Here is a 20,240-nt window from a genome sequence, read left to right as displayed (position 1 = left end):
CAAACTTATAAGCAATACACTGTGTGGTGTGAGTTTGTGTTGGGAAAAGGAAGAGGTTTTGAGGGTAAGACATTGGCTTCCTGCTATCTGTCTGTGTGAATGGCTATGAATTTTGCCTTCTATTTGTTTGCTTTGCACTGATATGCTTAGCTTGCAACGTAAGATTCTAGAGAAAGACGGTCATATCTGTAAAGCACTCCGAGCATGTGTAGAGTTTAATCAATAGCATGTGAGGTTACAGCAATTCACTAACTTTGTTGTTTCATCTATAGAATGGCATGAGGATTCCTCTCAATTTAGTTCAGTTCTGTTCAGAAGCATGAGCTAGCTGTTCGTGGAAGGAAAGGCCACCTGATTGTGGCTGGGGAAGGAGAAATGACACTTTACCCAGGTTGATCTGGTTCTCACACACACCATTGGCATGTGACATCTGGAGCAGACCACGCCTGGTCTCTCTGTTCATATCACGTATCCTTTGGATCAATATCGGTCTGAATATTCTTTAAACTAACTTAAATGAAAAGGAACTGTTGTTTAACCATCCATAATTTGAGCCCGTAGACCCGGGCTGTACCTCTACACTCGGCCTGGCACTGACCCCACCTCCTGCCTCCTCTCCCTCACCACCAGTCAATCCTCATCCTAATGAACTTGGAGGGCAACCCTGACTGGGGAGTGGGGGGAAGAGATGTCATGAGATGCCAACGTGCACCCTGAGGTGAGGATGAAGGCCACGTGAATATTGTAGCCTGACAGCCGGGCAGAGTGGCCCCCTGTTGCCATGGCGATGAAGGCGTGTTGACAAAGTGTCTGCACAGCTCCTAGGATTTTTAACAGCAGCTGGGTAGAGCCTCAGTGTCCCTGAATTGCTGCTCCCCCTGAGTCTCTGCTTGGCCCCAGCTGTCCTGATCTCTGTTGACAAATGGTTGTCCTTCACAGTCAAACTACTAACAGTACTCTAATTAATGAATGTGCTAATTATTCTTGCCTACTCCCTGCACATTTGTCTAACTAACCTGTCACGCACAGATCAGTGTAGCATATGCATAATTACAGAGGGCGCGGGGAGCAGGGGACGGGCGGGAGAGGGATGGGCTCACAGCCCTGTCGCTGTGGGATATTTCTTGTTAAATTACCTTTGTTAATGGTCAGATGTGGTGCGGATATGTTATTTCCCGTGAAGTGTATATGTCTTCCTTTCTAAAAATCTCTCTTCGGGGCTGAGGAGCCATTACTCAGAGCTTTAGCCTGTGAGGTGCCGGCCAGGCACAAATGCGAAGGACCAGGGAGCCCCAGGTTCTGAAGACGACTCCAGTGGCAGCACGTAGGGTGGTTTAAATCCCAGACTTTAAAGCCAGACCGGCCTGGGCGTAAACCCTTGTTCTGCTCCTTGCTATGTGGGTCTTTGCCTTGAACACTTTTTTTTTTTTTTTTTAAGACAGGCTCTCCCTCTGTTGCCCAGGCTGGAGTGCAATGTTGAGACCATAGCTCACTGAAGCCTCCATCTTCCCAGCCTCAAGCGATCCTGCTGCCTTGGCCCTGAGTAGCTGGGACTACTGGTCTGTGTCACCAGGCATGGCTGATTTATATTTTATAGAGACGGGGGTCTTGCTGCATTGCCCAGACTGGCCTCCAAATCCTGGACGCAAGTCATCCTCTAGCCTCGGCCACCCACGAAGTGCTGGTGTGAGCCACCGCGCCAGGCCCTTCACCACATTTTCGACCCCTCTGAACCTCAGTTTCACTTTCTGGGCAATGGTGGGGAACTAATTTGTCCCTCAGAGGATTGCACTGAGGAGCAAATGTGAGGCTCTGGGTACAGTGCCCAGCACAGACTAGGTCCCCACGACACAGCCCTCCGGATGCGGGAATCCGGGCAGGCTGTGCTCCCCTCCACGGCTCTCCGGCACCCCTCGTCTTTTCGTTTGGTCTCAGCAGCAATCTATTGAGATGAATGGCGTTTCCAGAGGCTTCACCTCTGATAAGTGTTCCTCTGCAGCTGCAGCCAGAATCTTAATGCGCGCGCTGTAATTTAATGGCCGTCTGGGCTATTAACACGCTCTCTCTGGGTGAAGGGGACTCGCTGGCGCACGTGGTCTGCGCGCCAGCTGGGGGTGACTCCAAGGAGCTCAGGGCGGGGTGCCCAGCACCTCTCGCTAGGCGCCTTTGGATCTTCTAAAGCGCCAGTGGCTGGACATTTCTCCCGTGTGTGGGGCCCCAGAAGGCGTGGGTCCCTGCGTCCCACGGAGCTGGGAAGGTTTCCAGTGCTGGTGGGGGCTGACCAAGTTGGTCCCTGTGGGCGCTGTTTTCTGTGTGCCGGCAGATTGGGACGAGTTTTAAAGACAGAAGCGTGTAGGATAGAGAAGCTTCTTTACAAACTGAACATTTTAATCTGTCCAATAAGTATTAAGACAGTCGAAGTGAGGCAGTAAATTTCCCTCTCCCTCCCTCCTCCCAGATTTTCTTTGTGGGATTAGTCCCCCCTCTGCCATACGATCATTGTAAGAACCACCAGGGTCTTCCTTCTCCTGCCATCTGGTTGACGTCTTCAAGAATGGACCCCCGGCCAGCCTGGGCCAGTGAGGCAGTACTGAGAGATGAGATGTGAGAGAAGTCAGTCTTTGACAGGTGATGGAAGCTGTAAAATGTAGAACTCAGGAGTTGGTGAAGATGTCTCCAGAAAACAGGTCTGCAGAGAGAATACATTTGACATGGTAAGAGAAGCTGAGAGAGAGCAAGAGGAGCGATTGGAAGAAAGACAGAGACAGAGGTAGAGAGAAGGGGAAGACAGAGAAAGGGACGAGAGAGAAAAAAGAGGGAAGGGGGGGAGAGAAAACTCCATTTAAGAGTGCTACATTTAAGAGCTGGAGAGGCTGGGCCTGGTGGCTCGTGCTTGTAATCCCAGCACTTTGGGAGGCCAAGGTGTGCAGATCGTGAGGTCAAGAGATCGAGACCATCCTGGTTAACATGGTGAAACCCCATCTCTACTAAAAATACAAAAATTAGCTGGGCCTGGTGACATGTGTCTGTAATCCCAGCTACTTGGGAGGCTGAGGTAGGAGAATTGCTTGAACCTGGGAGTCAGAGGTTACAGTGAGTGGAGATTGTGTCACTGCACTCCAGCCTAGCAATAGAGCGAGACTCTGCAAAAAAAAAAAAAAAAAAAAAAAAAAAAAAAAAAAAAAAAAATAGAAAGAGAGAGAGAAAAATCTCTCTAGCTCCAAGGCCTAATCCCATCTCTGCTCTTTCCAACTTCAGTTGTCAAATTTTTAAGACTCTGAGTGAATACATTCTCCTTTTAGCCTAAGCTAGTTTGAGCTAAGTTTCTGTGGCTTGCAACTGGACTGCTTCGGTAGGAGGACTGCCTTCATTTCTGGTGCATTGTCACTAAGATGTGGTGAATGTTAGTAGGGCTAATTCTTTATGGGGTTCGAACTCCTTGGCTACCAAAACCTAAACATCCCCGGAAACTTATCAAACTGCTCTTGCCCTAACCAATCTTGTAATAACTCTGTAGTAGTTAATTTTATGCCACATTGATTGAGCTAAAAAATGCCCAGGTAACTGGTAAAATGTTATTTCTGGGTGTGTTGGTGAGGGTGTTTTGGAAAGAGATCAGCACTGGACTCGGGGGACTGTGTAAAGAAGATCCACCCTCACCAGTGTGGTGGGTGTCATCAATCCACCAAGGGCCCGAATCCAACAAAAAGTGGGCAGAAAGCCAAATTCCCTCTTCTTGAGCTGGATCATCCATCTTCTCCTGCCTTTAAACACTGGAGCCCCTGGTTCTCCAGCTTTTAGATTCAAACGGGGTCTTGCACTATTGCCCGCCTTGATGATCAGACCTCCTTTGAATGCAGACTGGTCTCCACCAGCTGCTTCACTGAGTCCCCAGCTTGCAGATGGCAAACCATGAAACTTCAGGGTCTCCATGATCATGTGAACCTATTTATTATAGATCTGCATTATGTATGCATATATATGAGAAGATTTATTTATACACTGGTTTGGTTTTCTCTGGATAGCTTTGGCTAATATAAAGTGTACACTCTACAAAGTGCCTGAGGTACCTAGGGAGTACCGAAGTGTGTCATGACCAGCCAGACTGCCCCGGTTACTGGCTTCCCCACATGCAGCTCGGCACACTGCCTTCATCAGCCTTTCTCTTTCAGTTGAGCCGAGGACACTCAAGCTGGCCTCTGGCACTGTACTTATGTGGGCGCGAGCTCTTCCCCACACTGACCTCTTCCATGCCGAGATGCAGCCCTCCCTGCTGCCAGCGGTTACGGCAGTCCATGTTCTCATTCAAAGTGAAGTTTTGATAAAAGCACCTCTTAACCAATGCCAAATAGCTGAGTCTGGGACAAAGATTGCAGATATTTTGCATTTTCCATGTGACCTCAGAGGGATTGCCATTCACACTGAGCTGAGCTGCAGAATACCAGGCAGCCACCTCGCCTACCCAGCAGGTCCACTCTTACACTTTCTCGGAAAGCAGAGCCTCTGTACTCTGATTAAGTGGAAAAGAATTTCAAGGAAGGTGTTTCTGCAATTGCCTCAGAAAAGCCAGTTGCAGTGTTTGACAATCCTTTGGAAATTTCCCTTAGGGATCATCTGTAACTCCATTTCTGCCTTTTACCTAAATTCTTCGGTTGGAATTCTCTGGTTTAATTCATTAATTCCTTTTATTACTTTTCTCTGAAGAAATGGAGATACCAGCTGTCCCTTCCCACTGCAGTGTAATTCTTCCTTCATTCAAACCGTATGCAGCTGCTACTGAGAGTTATGTGTTAAGTGTTCACCTTCTTTTTTCTTGGAATTCAAGGAAAGAAGGACAGTACTTGGGGCACAGATCTTTTGGTGTTCTATACATTTTTGTTAAGGTTTCATTTTACTTTTGTGTGCATGTGTGTGTGAGACAGAGTCTTGCTCTGTTGCCCGGGCTGGAGTGCAGTGCCATGGTCATTGGCTCCCTGCAGCCTCAAAGTCCTGGGCTCAAGTGATCTTCCCACCTCAGCCACCCAAAGTGCTAGGACTACAGGCTTCTGCCACTGTGCCTGCCTGACCTGAAAGTTTTGGGTTTTCTTTCCCTTCTTTCTCTTTGCTGAAGTCAGAGATGATGGCAGCTTCCAGATTGGTGCCTGTGCTGGGTCCATGCTGGTCATGGTCTTGGGTCCGAGATTCATTCTGGAGGCTCTCAGGGAGGTTTCCCATGACAAGGAAGTGTGCTGGCTTTGTGTGCTCCTCTGCCAAGCCCTGTGTCTCCTGGTAGATCACACTGAACCACAGCCAGGGCACTGTGGTGGCTAGTTAAAAAAAAAAAAAAAGGAAGGAAGAATAGGCACTGTGTAATTGTGCTGGGAAGCTTCAGAAATTCTAATGATGAAAGAGTGCAGCCTCTCACTTCCCCTTCCTGTGCAGGGTAGGTTGTGGAGCCGGAGCCAGAGCAGTCCTCTGCGGAGAGCCTGAAGCAAACATGGATCAAGAAACTGTAGGCAATGTCGTCCTGTTGGCCATTGTCACCCTCATCAGCGTGGTCCAGAACGGTAAGGAGAGCCCTTCGCTCAGGGAAGAACAGAAGGGGATGGTTATTGTTTGATGGTTATTTGGAAGTCAGGCTTAAGCAATTGTGTCTTTACTTTATCTCTTTTTACTTCTTTTTATTTGAATGTATAGGGCTGTGTATATTTCTGTGTAATTTTGGGGTTTTTCTTCTCTCGGTCTTTCACTTTCGCGGTGATGACTAGTCCCATTTTTAGAGCTAAGGCTGCAACTTGAAGGATTTTGCTAAAACCCTTACAGAAGTGTCTATGATCAGCATTTTAGCTACTAATTAATGTGGTCAGGCAAGGGGTGAGTGCAAGAAGACTGGAAAGGGAACGTGATATACACCGTTATTCAGACACTGGGCTTCTCTAACATCTGCAGTGCAATTGAAGTTACCAGCCATCTGCAGACTAAAAAGAACGTGATTTCGAAAGGCGTGTAGGAAAAATCATCTTACTATTTTTCCTCTATACTATTTTTTTTTTCTGAAGAAACATTTTTTTTTTTTTTGGTGATACCTTCTTCTTCTCTAGCAACATATAATTTTGGAAGCTTTTTTAAAATATACATTGCATACTTCAGTAAGAGACAGAGAGTAAAATTGTCCTGTTTGGGGTTTGCATTTCCATTAATTCTGCTATCAGTTAAAAAAAAAAACCAAGCAGGATATCTAGATGTGAAAAGGCAGGATTGTGTGGGCTACCTCCCTAAAGTTCTGAGTTAGGACTGCCTCCGACTACTTTCGGAAGTATCTTCAGTGGCTTTGTGTGTTTTAAATTTATTAAGATAGAGAAAAAAGGAGAGTAATTACTAAGGGCAGCTGCTGTAGCTTTGTGGTGATTACTGAGCATTGACACGCTGTCACACTTTGGAACTTCGAGTATTTAATCACTTTGGGATAGTCTGCTATTTTCTCCCATCTTAAGTGTGGACAGATGCTGGTGATGTAGGCTTCTGGGCACAGAGCAAGGCTCCCTGTCGGCCTCCACACCAGAGAGGCCCAACTTTGCACACTCCAAGTATGTTTTCTATGAGCACTACACTTTGTGGCTTTCTGACCCCAACATTTTTATACGAAATAACACACAACAGAGTTGTAGGTCAGAAAGGGAACAAATGGCTTATTTAGGCCCCCATTTCCTTGAGCCTTTATGATTTCACACACGGCGCCCTTGGCCCTGTAAATTGGCAACTATTCCTTTAGGCAACCCGCATGCATGTACAGAGACCCTGCTCTGGGCCAGATAGTATTCTGGGCACAGGAGGATAGAGCAGGAACAAAACAGCCGCAGTGATGAACAGGTGAGCCTGCAGCCACCCCTCCCGTCGCTGTGAAGGTCGCCGTATGGGTGGGCAGCGCTTATGCAGCTCCAGGAGGACCTCCCCTCTGGCCCTTCTCCTGACCCCACCAATAAAGCCGAAGGGCATCGGTGGACAGGGGAGCTAGTGCCCCCTCACCTGCTTGTGCAGTTGGAGCCGAACCCAGCTATGAAGTTTGAGCTCATTCTCTCCAACTCCTTCTTGATTCAGAGCTGAGCTGCGGGAAGCTTCAGAGCTCTCTGTTTCAAGGACAGGGTCTCCTCACCTCTCCTAATGGAGGGCCACCAGGGACCTGCCCCTGCTCTGCCCACGGCTTTGTCCTGGCCTTTGCCATCATGGTCTAGCAAACCCTGCTCAGACTGAGGTGGGTGGTGAGGTTTCTCATTCTGTTTGATGCAGAGGATTAAGTCTTCTCCTGCGGGACAAGCGGAAAGTAGAGGTAAGATTAAAGATGGCCAAATGTCTGAGTTCTGACAGCTACAATCTGGAGGGCTAGACTTTTCAGAGACCACAGGGCACAGTGGCCCACGAACAGAGCTCTAGGAAGTGATGGGTTTGCTGGGGGTTTCCTAGCTGGGGAAATGCTAGCATGGACTAGCAGGGAGCTCATTTTTTGGGCTGGAGTGTGATGGCCTGCACGTCACTGCCTCTGTTTCTCCATTGTCACAGCTGCCCTCCTGGGAGCCAGCTGGGGCCATGTGTGGTCAGAGTGACTTTGCACAGTTGTCCTGCCCCTGCTCAGGAAGGGAGTTTCTGTGGACACTTTGAAACCACAGAAGGACCCCTTGTATACCTCTCAATGGAGAGGGCAAAACGTTCAAATGATTCAGGAGATAACACCACTCTTTGTTTTTAACTGTAAGTTTTTAGGCAATCACAAAGATCCAGATGTATGTTCAAACCTCTCTTTGCAATTCTGATTAACCTCAATGTTGCAACCGTAGACCAACCTTACAGAGTTCAAAAAAATATGCAAAAGCCCTGCCTTTCTTCTTCCTCATGCCCCAAAATGCCATTCTGAACAGTTCCTGTTAGTTAAAAAGATTTCCATGTTGTTACTAGGCACTGTACACAGTCTGTGTCCAGGACAATGTGGCACAGTTCACATGCACCTATGGCTGGGTTGGGCTCTGCACGCCTTCTGCACTTTGAGAGCCGAATTTTCTGTGATTGGGCAGAGCTGGCCCACCTGGTGCAATGTCTTCCTCCACCTTCCAAACGTTCTTTAGTCATCAGGATCTTCGAACTTGTAACCCTTTCCAACTTGATCCAGCAGAAAGCAGATTTGGAAAAACACAACATGTTTAAAATACATCGTTCTAAGAAACCTTGAGTTCCAGAACTAGCAAAGCCTGCTTCCCCAGAGAATACAGATGTTACTGAGCAAATGGGCTCATCGGCCAAAACTACGGCACTGACTTCTGAGAAAAGAAAGACTTTATTGCAAGGCTGGCCAGCAAGGAGACAGGAGCTGGACTCAAATCTGTCTCCCCAATTTGGAGCTTAGGGCAAGTTTTAATTAGATGGATGCATTTCTTGTGAGCAGCAGGCAGAGAGCCTCCAACTTCTCCTGCCTAGCTGCCAGCAGCGTGGACATGCTGCAGACCTGGGAAGCACATACCGTACTTGGAGAAAGTGATTGGGAAGAAATGCGAGCTGAGGGGAGGGGCTCAGTGCCCGTGAGCTACACTTAGTGACGGCGGCGGATGAAGGGTGTCCTGCAGGAGCGCAGTAACGTGTCTGCTCCGGTTGCAGGGGAGCTGGCAGGCATTCGCAGTGTCCTCTTTCCCCCAGGAGAGGCAGCCTCCTCTAAGTTTTGGAGACATTATGGCCCTGCAGTCATAAGGGTCTGTGAGCATGGTGCTAAGGAGGGAAATGGAGCTGCTGTTACTACTATTTCCACCCCAACACACACACTCACAAGAAACCTCACAAGCACCATATTGGAAGACTTTGCCATCCAACCTGGGGTTTGATAGGCTCGAGAAACAGAATCATAGACTCATGAAGTTCCCCCAAAGCAGGAATCTTCCTTACAGTACCCAACCCCCAGCTGCTTCTTCCTGAACACGGCAGTGATGGGGAAACTCACAACCTTCCAAGCTTGTCTTTCCTATTGTTGCCGGGTTTGAAAGCTTGCACTGTGTGAAGAATGGGGCTTCCTGCTTCCTGCTGCGCTTGGTGTTATCTCATGTAATCTTTGCACCATTTAATCCTTGCACTCACCCACTCGTGCCAATACCTTCGCAGAAACTGGAGATGTCACTGTAGGCTGACCTGTCCTTCACTGTGCCTGTTTTGTTCCCTGCATTATTCTCCTGCACCCGGACACTGCTGGGCACGAACACAGGTCTCCATGAGTGTTTGCAAGTAGATAATGAAATATATACTATTCTTCTTCTTCTTACTGAGACAGACTTTCACTCTGTCCCCCAGGCTGGCGTTCAGTAGCGTGATCTCGGCTGACTGCAACCTCTGCCTCCTGGGCTCAAGTGATTCTCATGTTTCAGCCTCATGAGTAGCTGGGACTACAGGCACATGCCACCAGGTCTGGGTAATTTTTGTATTTTTAGTAGAGACAGGGTTTTGCCATGTTGGTCAGGTTGGCTTCGAACTCCTGACCTCAAGTGATCCTCCTGCCTCAGCCTCCCAAAGTGCTGGGATTACAGGCATGAGCCCAGCCTAGAAATATATACTATTATTTATTCCTGTTTTACAGATAAGCAAAGTGAGTCATGGAGAATTTGGACCATTGGTTGAAAGTCTCAAGGTCAGGAGTTGTGAAGCTGGGATTAAAACCTAACATCTGACTTTAGAGAGGAGACACTTGCACCAGGCATATTGCCTCCAATTCATTCATTCAAGCACTCACTGTTCAAGAAGTTCTTATGTTGAGCTGAAACCTGCAGCCCTATGCCTTTTACCCAGCAGTCCTGGTACTGCTGCCCAAAATCCCTCAGACTGTGCCTGCTCTTTCTGTGTTTACAGTGTCAACTGTAACATCCCCTCTTCAACCTATTGTTTCTGGAGTCCCTTGCCATTGGGTGACCTCTCCTCTTCCTGTGTTCTTTCTAAGAACACCTAGGCAGATAGGTGTCTTCTGTACAGGGAAGCCGTTCCTGAGATCCAGACACCAACTCTGTTAGAATAATCTATGTATGAGTTGTTTTTTTGAGAACTGTGTGTCATTGCTGACTCATATTAACTCTGGGGTTAACTAAAATCTCCAGATCTTTTTATGTTTGTTGAGAAACATATTTGACTTCTCGGGCCCCCAGTTTCCGTCACTGAGCAGTGGAGTGATTGATAACCTCATGTGTGGTTGCTAAAGGTTTTCCACGAGATGACGCAGTTAAAGTAGCTCGCAGTGCGCAGGTGCAGAAGGTGGCTCACAACGGTTCGCAGCCATCTCTCTGTCTGTGACTTTGTCTCTCTCTCACACTGGTTCTGGCTTACTGTTAGCAGCTAGCTGAGATAAGTACGTTCATGGTCTTTGCATGCATCGTTTCTGCAGCATACTGGAGGATTACAAGCGGTTGGAGAGTGAGGGGGTGGTGAGGAGTAGACAAAGGGAGCCCCCTCTTCCAAGTTTACCTTAGAAGGAAGGAGAGGTAGATCTTCGTGGAATGTTGGACTGAGGTGGGTTTGTTTTTGTTTTGTTTAAAGGGTAGGGAGGATCTGTGGGTATTTCCAGGATAAAGAAAAGGAGAGGCCAGGCGCGGTGGCTCAAGCCTGTAATCCCAGCACTTTGGGAGGCTGAGGTGGGTGGATCACGAGGTCAAGAGATCGAGACCATCCTGGTCAACATGGTGAAACCCCGTCTCTACTAAAAATACAAAAAAACTTAGCTGGGCATGGTGGTGCATGTCTATAATCCCAGCTACTCAGGAGGCTGAGGCAGGAGAATTGCTTGAACCCAGGAGGCGGAGGTTGCAGTGAGCCAAGATCGCGCCATTGCACTCCAGCCTGGGTAACAAGAGCAAAACTCCGTCTCAAAAAAAAAAATAAATAAATAAAAATAAAAAGAAAAAGAAAAGAAAAGGAGAGAATATGATATGAAGGATTCTGGAAGTGGGAGAAGGAGCAATGAAATACAGACTTGAAGACAGTGCATGGACAGGGTCAAGATCGCAGGTAGAGGGCACAGCCTTAGAGAAAAGGGAGGGGCTCAGTTCTCCGAGCAAGGAGGGAAAGAAGAGAGGCAGGTGCAGAGAAGTACAGCCACGTTGTGCTGCTGATTGCAGAAATAACCTCTTTTTTTTTTTTTTTTTTTTTTTGAGACAGAGTCTTGTTCTGTCACCCAGACTGGAGTGAAATGGCACCATCTCCGCTCACTGCAACCTCTGCCTCTTGGGTTTAAGCAATTCTCCTGCCTCAGCCTCCCAAGTAGCTGGGATTATAGGTGTGCGCCACCACACCTGGCTAATTTTTTACATTTTTAGTAAAGATGGGGTTTCACTGTGTTGGCCAGGCTGATCTAGAACTCCTGACCTCGTGATTTGCCTGCCTTGGCCTCCCAAAGTGCTGGAATTACAGGCATAAGGCACCACGCCTGGCCACCTCTGACTTTTAATACAGTCATCCCTGGGTGTCCTGGGGGGTGGTTCCAGGACCTTCCTCGGATGCTAAAATTCCTGGATGCTCAAGTCCCTGATATAAAATGGCATAATATTTGCATTTAACCTACACACATCCTCCATATACTTTAAATAATCTCTAGATAGATTGCTTGTTTTTCCCTTTTTTTTTTTTTGGAAATGGAGTTTCACTCTTGTCATCCAGGCTGGAGTGCAATGGTGCAATCTCAGCTCACTGCAACCTCCGCCTCCTGGGTTCAAGCAATTCTCCTGCCTCAGCCTCCCAAGTAGCTGGGATTACAGGTACCACCTCCCACCCCACCACACCTGGCTAATTTTTGTATTTTTAGTAGAGAAGGGGTGTCACCATGTTGGCCAGGCTGGTCTTGAACTCCTGACCTCAGGTGATCTGCCTGCTTCCGCCTCCTAAAGTGCTGGGATTACAGATGTGAGCCATTGGGTGCGACATAGATTACTTATAATGCCTAATAGAATATAAATGCTATGTAAACAGTTGTTATATTATACAGTTAAAAAATAGTACAAGAAAAAATCTATACATGTTCAGTACAGATATATATATATTTTTTAAGTATTTTTGGTCAGTGGTTGGTTGACTTTAGGAGTGCAGAGCCTGCAGATGCAGACGGTTGAGTACATTAGCCCTATTTATGTGTTCAGAGGCAGGAGCACCATATTGGGTTACAGAAAGAAATTGATCAGCATTTTCTGTCATACTCTGGTAAGAACAGATCTTTCGAATGGACAGGTGTATTAAGCCCTGTGCAGCTGGTAAAATCCTGCAGGGAGCTTCACGATGACAGCAAGAGAGGAAACACATCCCCATCTGCCCTGCTGGGTTTGAAGTCCTGGCTGCACTGCTCCCCAGCGGCAGGGTGACTCTGGGAAAGTCTCAGGGTTCTCACCTACAGAGTGGGGGCAATATTACCCACTGCACAGAGTGGGTGCAAAGCTCAGTGACAGAATACATGGCAAGTGCCCACCACGGTGCCTGGGATGAGGTGGGCCCTGCCTTTATGCAAGAGAGTCCTACACATACACCCAAAGTGGCCGCATTCCTACAGAGTGTTATTTGTGTCGGAAAGGAAAACATGAAAGGCTTTTATTCCTGGCCAAGCGCTGTGGCTCACGCCTGTAATCTTAGCACTTTGGGAGGCCGAGGCAGGTGGATCACAAGGTCAGGAGTTCAAGACCAGCCTGACCAACATGGTGAAACTTCGTCTCTATTAAAAATACAACAAAATTAGCTGGGCGTGGTAGCACACGCCTGTAATCTCAGCTACTCAGGAGGCTGAGGCAGGAGAATTGCCTGAACCTGGGAGGCGAAGGTCGCAGTGAGCCAAGATCATGCCACTGCACTCCAGCCTGGGCGACAGAGTGAGAGTTAGTCTCAAAAAAAAAAAAAAAAAAAAAAAAAAAAAGAAAAGAAAAAGAAAAAGAAAGAAAGGCTTTTATTCCTATACACAATTGAAAAACACCCTTTTAATGTCTTTTTGAGGAGCCTAACATAAAGCTGACGAGAAGGAACCCTGTGGTTGGATCCCTGACCATCACATGTATCCCTTTTTTCACTCTTGAAAAGGAGTAAATGAATAAAATAGAAGAGGAGAGGGGGGAGAGAGACCTTCACCCCACATCATCCCATCTATAGTCAGATCCTCCAGACGGTGTCTCCTTGGCATCTCTGATGCCCCCGAAGCCACCACCCCAGTTCACTCCTATCTTGTCCCCGATCCTGGATCTGACCCTGCTAAGTGCCTGCCATACTAATGACAGGGTGGCTTTCTGATGACGACATTCCTCTGCTTAAACCTGTCAGTAATTCCTTGTTGCTCTCAGACGGAACTAAGTTCTGAATTTCTTCACACGACTCTCAGCAAGGTCACAGTCACTCTGCTGAGCCCCAGGGGTGAGTCTCAGTGGTCACCTTCTTGAAGCCCTGACTCAGTTACTACTTTCTCATTGAGGCTCATGGTGCCCATCCTCTTGCATGTGTCAAACGGCCCCTTACCATGCCCTTCTTTGGCCCATAGCTGAGTACACGGTATCGTTTTTGTTTATGTACTTTGCTTATGGTGGATGATCTGTCTCCTCCTCTGCTGCCCTTGCCAGAGCATCAGTTCCTCGAACCAAGGCTCTTTGTCTGTTCTGTTCTTGGATGCAAGCTAAATGTCTGGCACATCGTGCCAAGTGGTCATGGTTACATGCCATCAAAAGAACGGTTCATCACCTCCCTCTTTGGCCTTGTCTGTGGTTCTGCTGAATCCCATTCCTTCCCCAGCGCCCTCCATGCCCCCTCCTTGGCTGGGCGTTCTGAACCACAGACAGTTCTTTTCCCTGGACCTTTGCATATTCCGTTCTACTAGAGTCGAGCGGCCCCTCTCCCTCTCTCTGCTTGGCTAATTTCTACATTTTCTTCAGATTTTATCTTAGGTGTCATTTCCCCTAGGAATCCTTCTGCAACCTGACATGGAATTAAGTTGCCTCCTTTGACCCTGAAAGTGCCGTGGACTCACTCAATCTCATCTTGGCACGACTGGCTTTGCCCTGCGGAACGTCTGCTTTCCTTGTTTGTCTGTTCCTTTAGACTGGAAGATCCTGGAAAGCGGGGGCCATGCCTTGTTCGTGACTGCATTTCCAACACCAAACACAGTGTTCAGTAGAGAGCAGCTGCTGAGAACATTTCTGCTAAATGACAGTTGATGGAGGACATTTAGGGCTGCCTGGAGGTCAAGTCAAGGAGGCATTTAACATTCTAGTAAAACAAGGAAGTAACCGGCCCCTGAACATGCCCGCGGTGAATCAAATGCACACCTTTTCTCTTGGCAGGATTCTTTGCCCATAAGGTGGAGCACGAAAGCAGGACCCAGAATGGGAGGAGCTTCCAGAGGACGGGAACACTGGCCTTTGAGCGGGTCTACACTGCCAAGTGAGTCCAAACCCTGATTTTGCTAACAGGTGAGGGCATGGCCAGGGGGACTTCCTTCCAGGAGTGATGACCACCCTTAAGATCACATGTCTGTGTGAGCCAACTTTCTGAGCATCAGGGAGGTGAAGAAGGTTGGGCTTCACTGAAGAGGCATTGTGGACACCCTTCATTGTCTTAGTGAGTGCGAGCATGTGGGGATGTGGGGCACGTTGGTGGAGGGAGGTGTGATCTCTGCAGTTTCAGAAAGGTCTGAGACAGTCATTTGGTTAGAGAAGTTGACCTATTTCCTGTGGGGTTAGACCAGAGGTGCTGCCGTGAACACCAGCCATGACTCATCAGTCGCCTTTGGAAGCCACAGGCAGGACACGCTGGTGACAGCCTTCAACGGACCCGCCCCTCGCTTTCCTGCAGGTGGAAGTCTGGAGGTGACACCAGTGCATTTCTAACACAGGGGCTCCCTGAGCAACTAGAACAAGGACAGAAAGAATGGGGACATTTTGCATGTGCTTTCCTCCCTCATTCGTTTCTTTGAATAAAAAGGCTGTTTGAAAACACCTGAGTGGCTCCTAAAGATGGGTGCAATCTATTTGGGATGCAAATCTGAATGAATGTTATTCAAATGTTCATCTCTCCTTTAGGCAGAGTGTATTTCAAGGCTCAGCCAGTGGCAGGCGTGTTGGGGACTAGACTACGAACTAGGGGTCTGCCACAGAGGACGACCTCGTGCTAAGGGAGAAGCTGGCCTTCAGTTCCCGCCCAGGGGCAACTTTGATGCCCCCAGAGATCCTTCCAAAGGAGGAGTCATGGTCACCCAAGAAAAATGCATTCAGAATTGCCAAGAATGGCACAAACTCAGGCACCATGGGAGCAGCTGGGAGGGAGGGTCCCCTTCAGGGGCACGATTGGCTTTTTGTGAATTAAACTGACTTCAAGGGATCTTGGTGACCAGACCTACATCACACTCACCGTTATACTTTCTCTTCAGTCTTTCCCTTCATCTAGGTTTTTTTTTTTTTTTTTTTTTTTTTTTTTTTTTTTTCCCCCCGAGATGGAGTCTCACTCTGTTGCCCAGGTTGGAGTGAAGTGGCGTGATCTCGGCTCACTGCAACCTCCACTTCCTGGGTTCAAGCAATTCTCCTGTCTCATCCTCCCTAGTAGCTGGGCTTACAGGTGCACACCACTGCACCTGGCTAACTTGTATTTTTCACCATAGAGACAGGGTTTCACCATGTTGGTCAGGCTGGTCTCGAACTCCTGACCTTGTGATCTGCCCACGTCAACCTCCCAAAGTGCTGGGATGACAGACGTGAGCCGCTGTGCCTGGCCTTATCTAGGTACTTTTAATTTGTTCAGTGAGGGGTAGGCATGGGGGAATTGGAGGGGCGGCTCCCCTGTTGCAGGTTTTCATTGGCTGCTTTGCTCCCTCAGCTCATAAATTGCTGGGCCACTCTGGAACACGTTGGTATGGTTGTCACATTCTGAGTGCCTGGCCTCTTGCCCTCTTTGGGCATTTTCCCTTTCAGACATCCCCTGAGCGCTCACAGTGCTGCTTCTGCAGGCCACCTCCATCTCCCTCTCTCTCCATGTGCCCACCTGCTTTGGGCTCTGCTCCCTTCTGCCAAGTCCCTCTGTCCAGGGGGATTGCAGCAGTCTGGGCTCAAGGAAATCCTTTGCTAAACTGATTACAGAGAGGTTTCTATTTTTACATCTAGGCCTTCCATGTATTAATTCTCAGAATCAATTTAAGATGCTTAAAGGTGATTTAAGACATTTTAAAACCATTTGAAGGAGAGTACAGAAATTACGTCGGTTGCTGTCAGCCTCTTTGCACCATGGGAGAGAGAGATACTAGAGCCCCACCTTGGACACATCCACATGCAAGAGGTGCAAAGAAGGTGTCTTTGATGAGGCGAGGTCAGAACTTCTCCCCAGACACAATCCAGAGAAAGCATTCCTACTATGCTCTACCAGTTTGGAAAGAGAAACTTCTGCCCGGTGTTTGCATTCTCACTGGTCACAGTGTGTTCCTATGGACTCCTCAGCTCAACCGATTAGGAGAAGTTACGGTGCAATTTCACCATATCTGGTTAGAAGTTAAGGTTCCATTTTGCCGGCAATGAAGAAGAAATGAAGCAGGCCAGGCTGTGTGGTTTCTGCCACGTCCCCCCAGGATTGAGTAGCTCTGTTTCTAAGAAGCCATGGTGCTTAGACCTGGCCTTGCTAGTTGCCAGCCTCCAAATTGCAGAAGTGCCCTTTGGTTGGTGGCTGTGCTGTATCGTTTGGGAAGGTGGTCTGGAATTTCTGCAGTCATTGTGGGGCTCCAGAGATAAAAAGCAGAAGAGGAGAGTGGAAGGCGTTGTTGCTGCTTGAACACCCCCACTGTGGGTGTCGCAGCCCAGCTCTCAAAGCCCACGGGTCTGCACGCTCAGTTTCCATGAGAGGGAAGGAGAAGGATGACGGAGGGAAGAGACAGCTGTGGAGAGGTAGGAACTAAGTGGGCAGGGTGGAGTGTTTTCTTTAAGATAAAAATTGTCTGGACGTTGCTGTGGTTCTGTTACAAAGACCACTTCCTCCCTGGGCCAGCAACGTATCTGTGTGCCTTTCTGGGTTGTAAAAAGAGCCAAAGATCAATGCAGCAGGCAGCTACACGCTGCCAAAAGCCAGAGGCAGCTGGTCTGTCTGCCTGTGCCAGGAAACCACTAGGAACGGGGTTGTGTGTTATTCTAGGAGAAAGTCGTCCCAGCAGTGACTTCTCCAGGGGCATCCGAGAGCAGTAAAACGGGTTGCAAGATGACCCATGAGTCTGCAGGAAGAAAAGAACATGCATTGAATCTTGCTATCTGAAAAGTAAGAAACGAAGCTTTACTCATTTTTGACATATACATGGAGAGTAGTTTGTGTATGTAGTTTATACGCGAATATACCCGTCGAAGTTTGCACGCTCAAAACTTTTGGTTGATGGGGTGTGGGATCATAAATGGTTAGTGACCTAGCTATCAAGGAAAAATGGCATGAAGAATAAATGACACTGATGGGTTAGAAGGCTGGATGCATGTATTTTTAGCATGAAATATGAGTGTTGACTGATACAGATAGCTCAAGATTCTGGGGCAGCTGATGAACAGATACCCCAGCCAGTGTGGCTCATCAGCTCAGACTTGGCCTTGATTAATGAGCGGTTCTTCCACCATTTATCAATCATTTCTTCTTCCACCTGATTCTCAGGACAGAGCTGAGTCAGAGTTTGAGAGCGAAAAGGAATTGGAACTGGATTCTGTTCACATGTATATTTTAATATTTACTTATTTATTTATGGAGAGACAGAGTCACACTCTGTTGCCCAGGCTGGAATGCAGTGGCACAATCTTGGCTCACTGCAACCTCCACCTTCCAGGTTCAAGCGATTCTCCTGCCTCAGCCTCCTGTGTATCTGGGATTACAGGCACCCACCACCATGCCTGGCTAATTTTTGTATTTTTAGCAGGATAGAGTTTTGCCATGTTGGCCAGGCTGGTCTCGAACTCCTGATCTCAGGTGATCCACCCGCCTCAGCCTCCCCAAATGCTGGAATCATAGGCGTGAGCCACCTCACCAGAACTTTTCATGTGTATAAAACACAATTTAATGCCCTCTTCCCAGCTGATGAGCATGGCTAGAGCAGCCTTGGTCAAGGCTTGGTTTTTGGAGAAAAATCCTGGTTAGCTGACCTAAGATTCCCCTTTGTGAGTGTGAGTGAGCACAGACTACAGAGAGAAGAGTCTCTGGGGAGGTGAAATTTCCTAAATGGATTACAAGTCCATGGACTTTTAACAGGTGTTACAGGGGATAACAGATTCTTTTTAGACAGAATTTTGAGGACATTTAAGGGCACTCTGATTCTTGGTTTTCTAAGAGGAGAATGTATTATTTAACTGCAGGCACCCCCACCCCTGGCTTTTGCAAAGTGTATCAAAACATGTTTTGGGAATACCACCCTTAAATCACTTCTCCCTACATATCTCCATGTCTATTCTAGACTCACTTTCTTTTTTCTTTCTTTCTTTCTTTCTTTGTTTCTTTCCTTCTTTCTTTCTCTTTTTTTCTTTTTTTTTTGAGATGGAGTCTTGCTCTATCACCCAGGCTGGAGTGCAGTGGTGTGATCTTGGCTCACTGCAACCTCTGCCTCCCAGGCTCAAGCAATTCTCATGCCCCAGCCTCCTGAGTAGCTGGGATTACAGACATGTACCATCATGTCTGGCAAATTTTTGTAACTTTAGTAGAGACAGGGTTTTACTATGTTGGCCAGGCTGGTCTGGAACTCCTGACCTTAGGTGATCTGCCCATCTCAGCCTCCCAAAGTGCTGGGATTACAGGCGTGGGTCACTGGTGCCCGGCCTAGGCTCACTTTCAAGTAGCATAGACTTGTAAAGTTATTTAAAGGTGAGAGGTCTACAATGATCCCATTAATTAGTATTGTGACTATTATTAATAAACTGCTATTAATTATATTTACTTATTTTAAATTAATCCAAGCTAATTAACAGAACACTAAAGAGTTTCTGTTTTATTCCCAGAGGTGGAGAAAAATAGCAACGAGTTCTTTTCTCCGTGAAAACATGAATAGGGCAGTGTGTCAAGTTGAACATAGCACAGCAAACTGTTGCAAGATCTGCTGACTAGCTCCTATTTAGACCTCAAGAAATGAGACTCAAAATGAGTTCATCAGTTCTGTTTTACAGAAAAAATGGAGCCAAATCTCTCAAAGAAAATCCAGAATAATAATAATTTGTCGGTAGGAAAGGCATTTCCACTGGGGGTTAAGAAGGAAGACGTTGGACAGTAATAGCCAACACTTATTGAATGCTTACTGTGAGCCACGTGGTACTTCATCTCGTTTCATTCTCACAACAGTCTAGGGAGGTAATTACTAATATCTCCACCCACCTCTTGTAGATGAGCACATTGACACTCAGTGAGGCTAGGAAATGCACCCACACTCACATAGCCCAAGAGAGGAAGCCATGGCATCGGGCCGGGACCGTGTGAACTTCAAAGACTACATGAGCAGCCATTGGGCATCTGCCATGGCTTAAGCCACTCGAATTCAGCCCAGCAGCAGCCCCCTCTCCAGGAGGGACACATGAGCTTGCAGCTTTGGGTGGAAGTGGCACTTGAAGTCCTGGATGGTGAGAGGGACTGGCTTGAGCCAGAGCCAGGAACAAGGCTCTGAGAATATTCCAGAAATCCACAGGAGGAGCCCATTTTCTTACAGCTGGGAGAATTTCATTCAGCTCCAGGCTGACCATGTTTTATTAGGAACCATAGGTGACTTGAACTAATAGTCGGGAATGGTTGAATATTGACCCAATGTCAAATCACTAGACAGTTCTCATTTCTAATGAGCAAATCCCTTGAACAATTAATTTTTTTCCTTTTGCATAACCCAGACAAAATTGCTACTTAAAAACAAACAAAAAACCTGAAACATGAGAAAGAGGAGGAAGCAGAGGAAATCTTTGATATTAATGGGTTTTCTTTTCTTTTTTGAGATGGAGTTTCACTTTTGTTGCCCAGGCTGGAGTGTAATGGTGCAATCTTGGCTCACCGCAACCTCCGCCTCCCAGGTTCAAGCTATTCTCCCGCCTCAGCCTCCCGTGTAGCTGGGATTACAGGCATGTGCCATCACATCAGTCTAATTTTGTATTTTTAGTAGAGATGGGGTTTCTCCATGTTGTTCAGGCTGGTCTTGAACTCCTGACCTCAGGTGATCCACCCACCTCGGTCTCCCAAAGTTCTGGGGGATTACAGGCGTGAGCCACTGTGCCTGGCCAATATTAACAGGTTTTCAAGCAATAAGAGCACCAGAT

At 47.5% G+C, this 20,240-nt stretch overlaps 1 protein-coding gene across 1 annotated transcript in view; it reads left to right on the top strand.

Moving 5' to 3' along the window:
• The window catches only part of ALOX5AP (arachidonate 5-lipoxygenase activating protein), a 54,541-nt gene that overhangs the window by 21,594 nt on the left and 12,707 nt on the right, over positions 1-20,240 (top strand). Inside the window, exons 2-3 of the mRNA XM_003919708.4 lie at positions 5,422-5,546; positions 14,295-14,394. Of these exons, the coding sequence (XP_003919757.3) occupies positions 5,422-5,546; positions 14,295-14,394 (225 nt within the window). The remainder of the gene's footprint in view (positions 1-5,421; positions 5,547-14,294; positions 14,395-20,240) is intronic.

The sequence above is a fragment of the Saimiri boliviensis genome, chromosome 16, assembly GCF_048565385.1.
Source record: "Saimiri boliviensis isolate mSaiBol1 chromosome 16, mSaiBol1.pri, whole genome shotgun sequence".
NCBI classification, from domain to species: Eukaryota; Metazoa; Chordata; class Mammalia; order Primates; family Cebidae; genus Saimiri; species Saimiri boliviensis.
The sequence above is the reverse complement of the archived record's forward strand: the minus strand, read 5'-3'. Positions and strand labels throughout refer to the sequence as shown.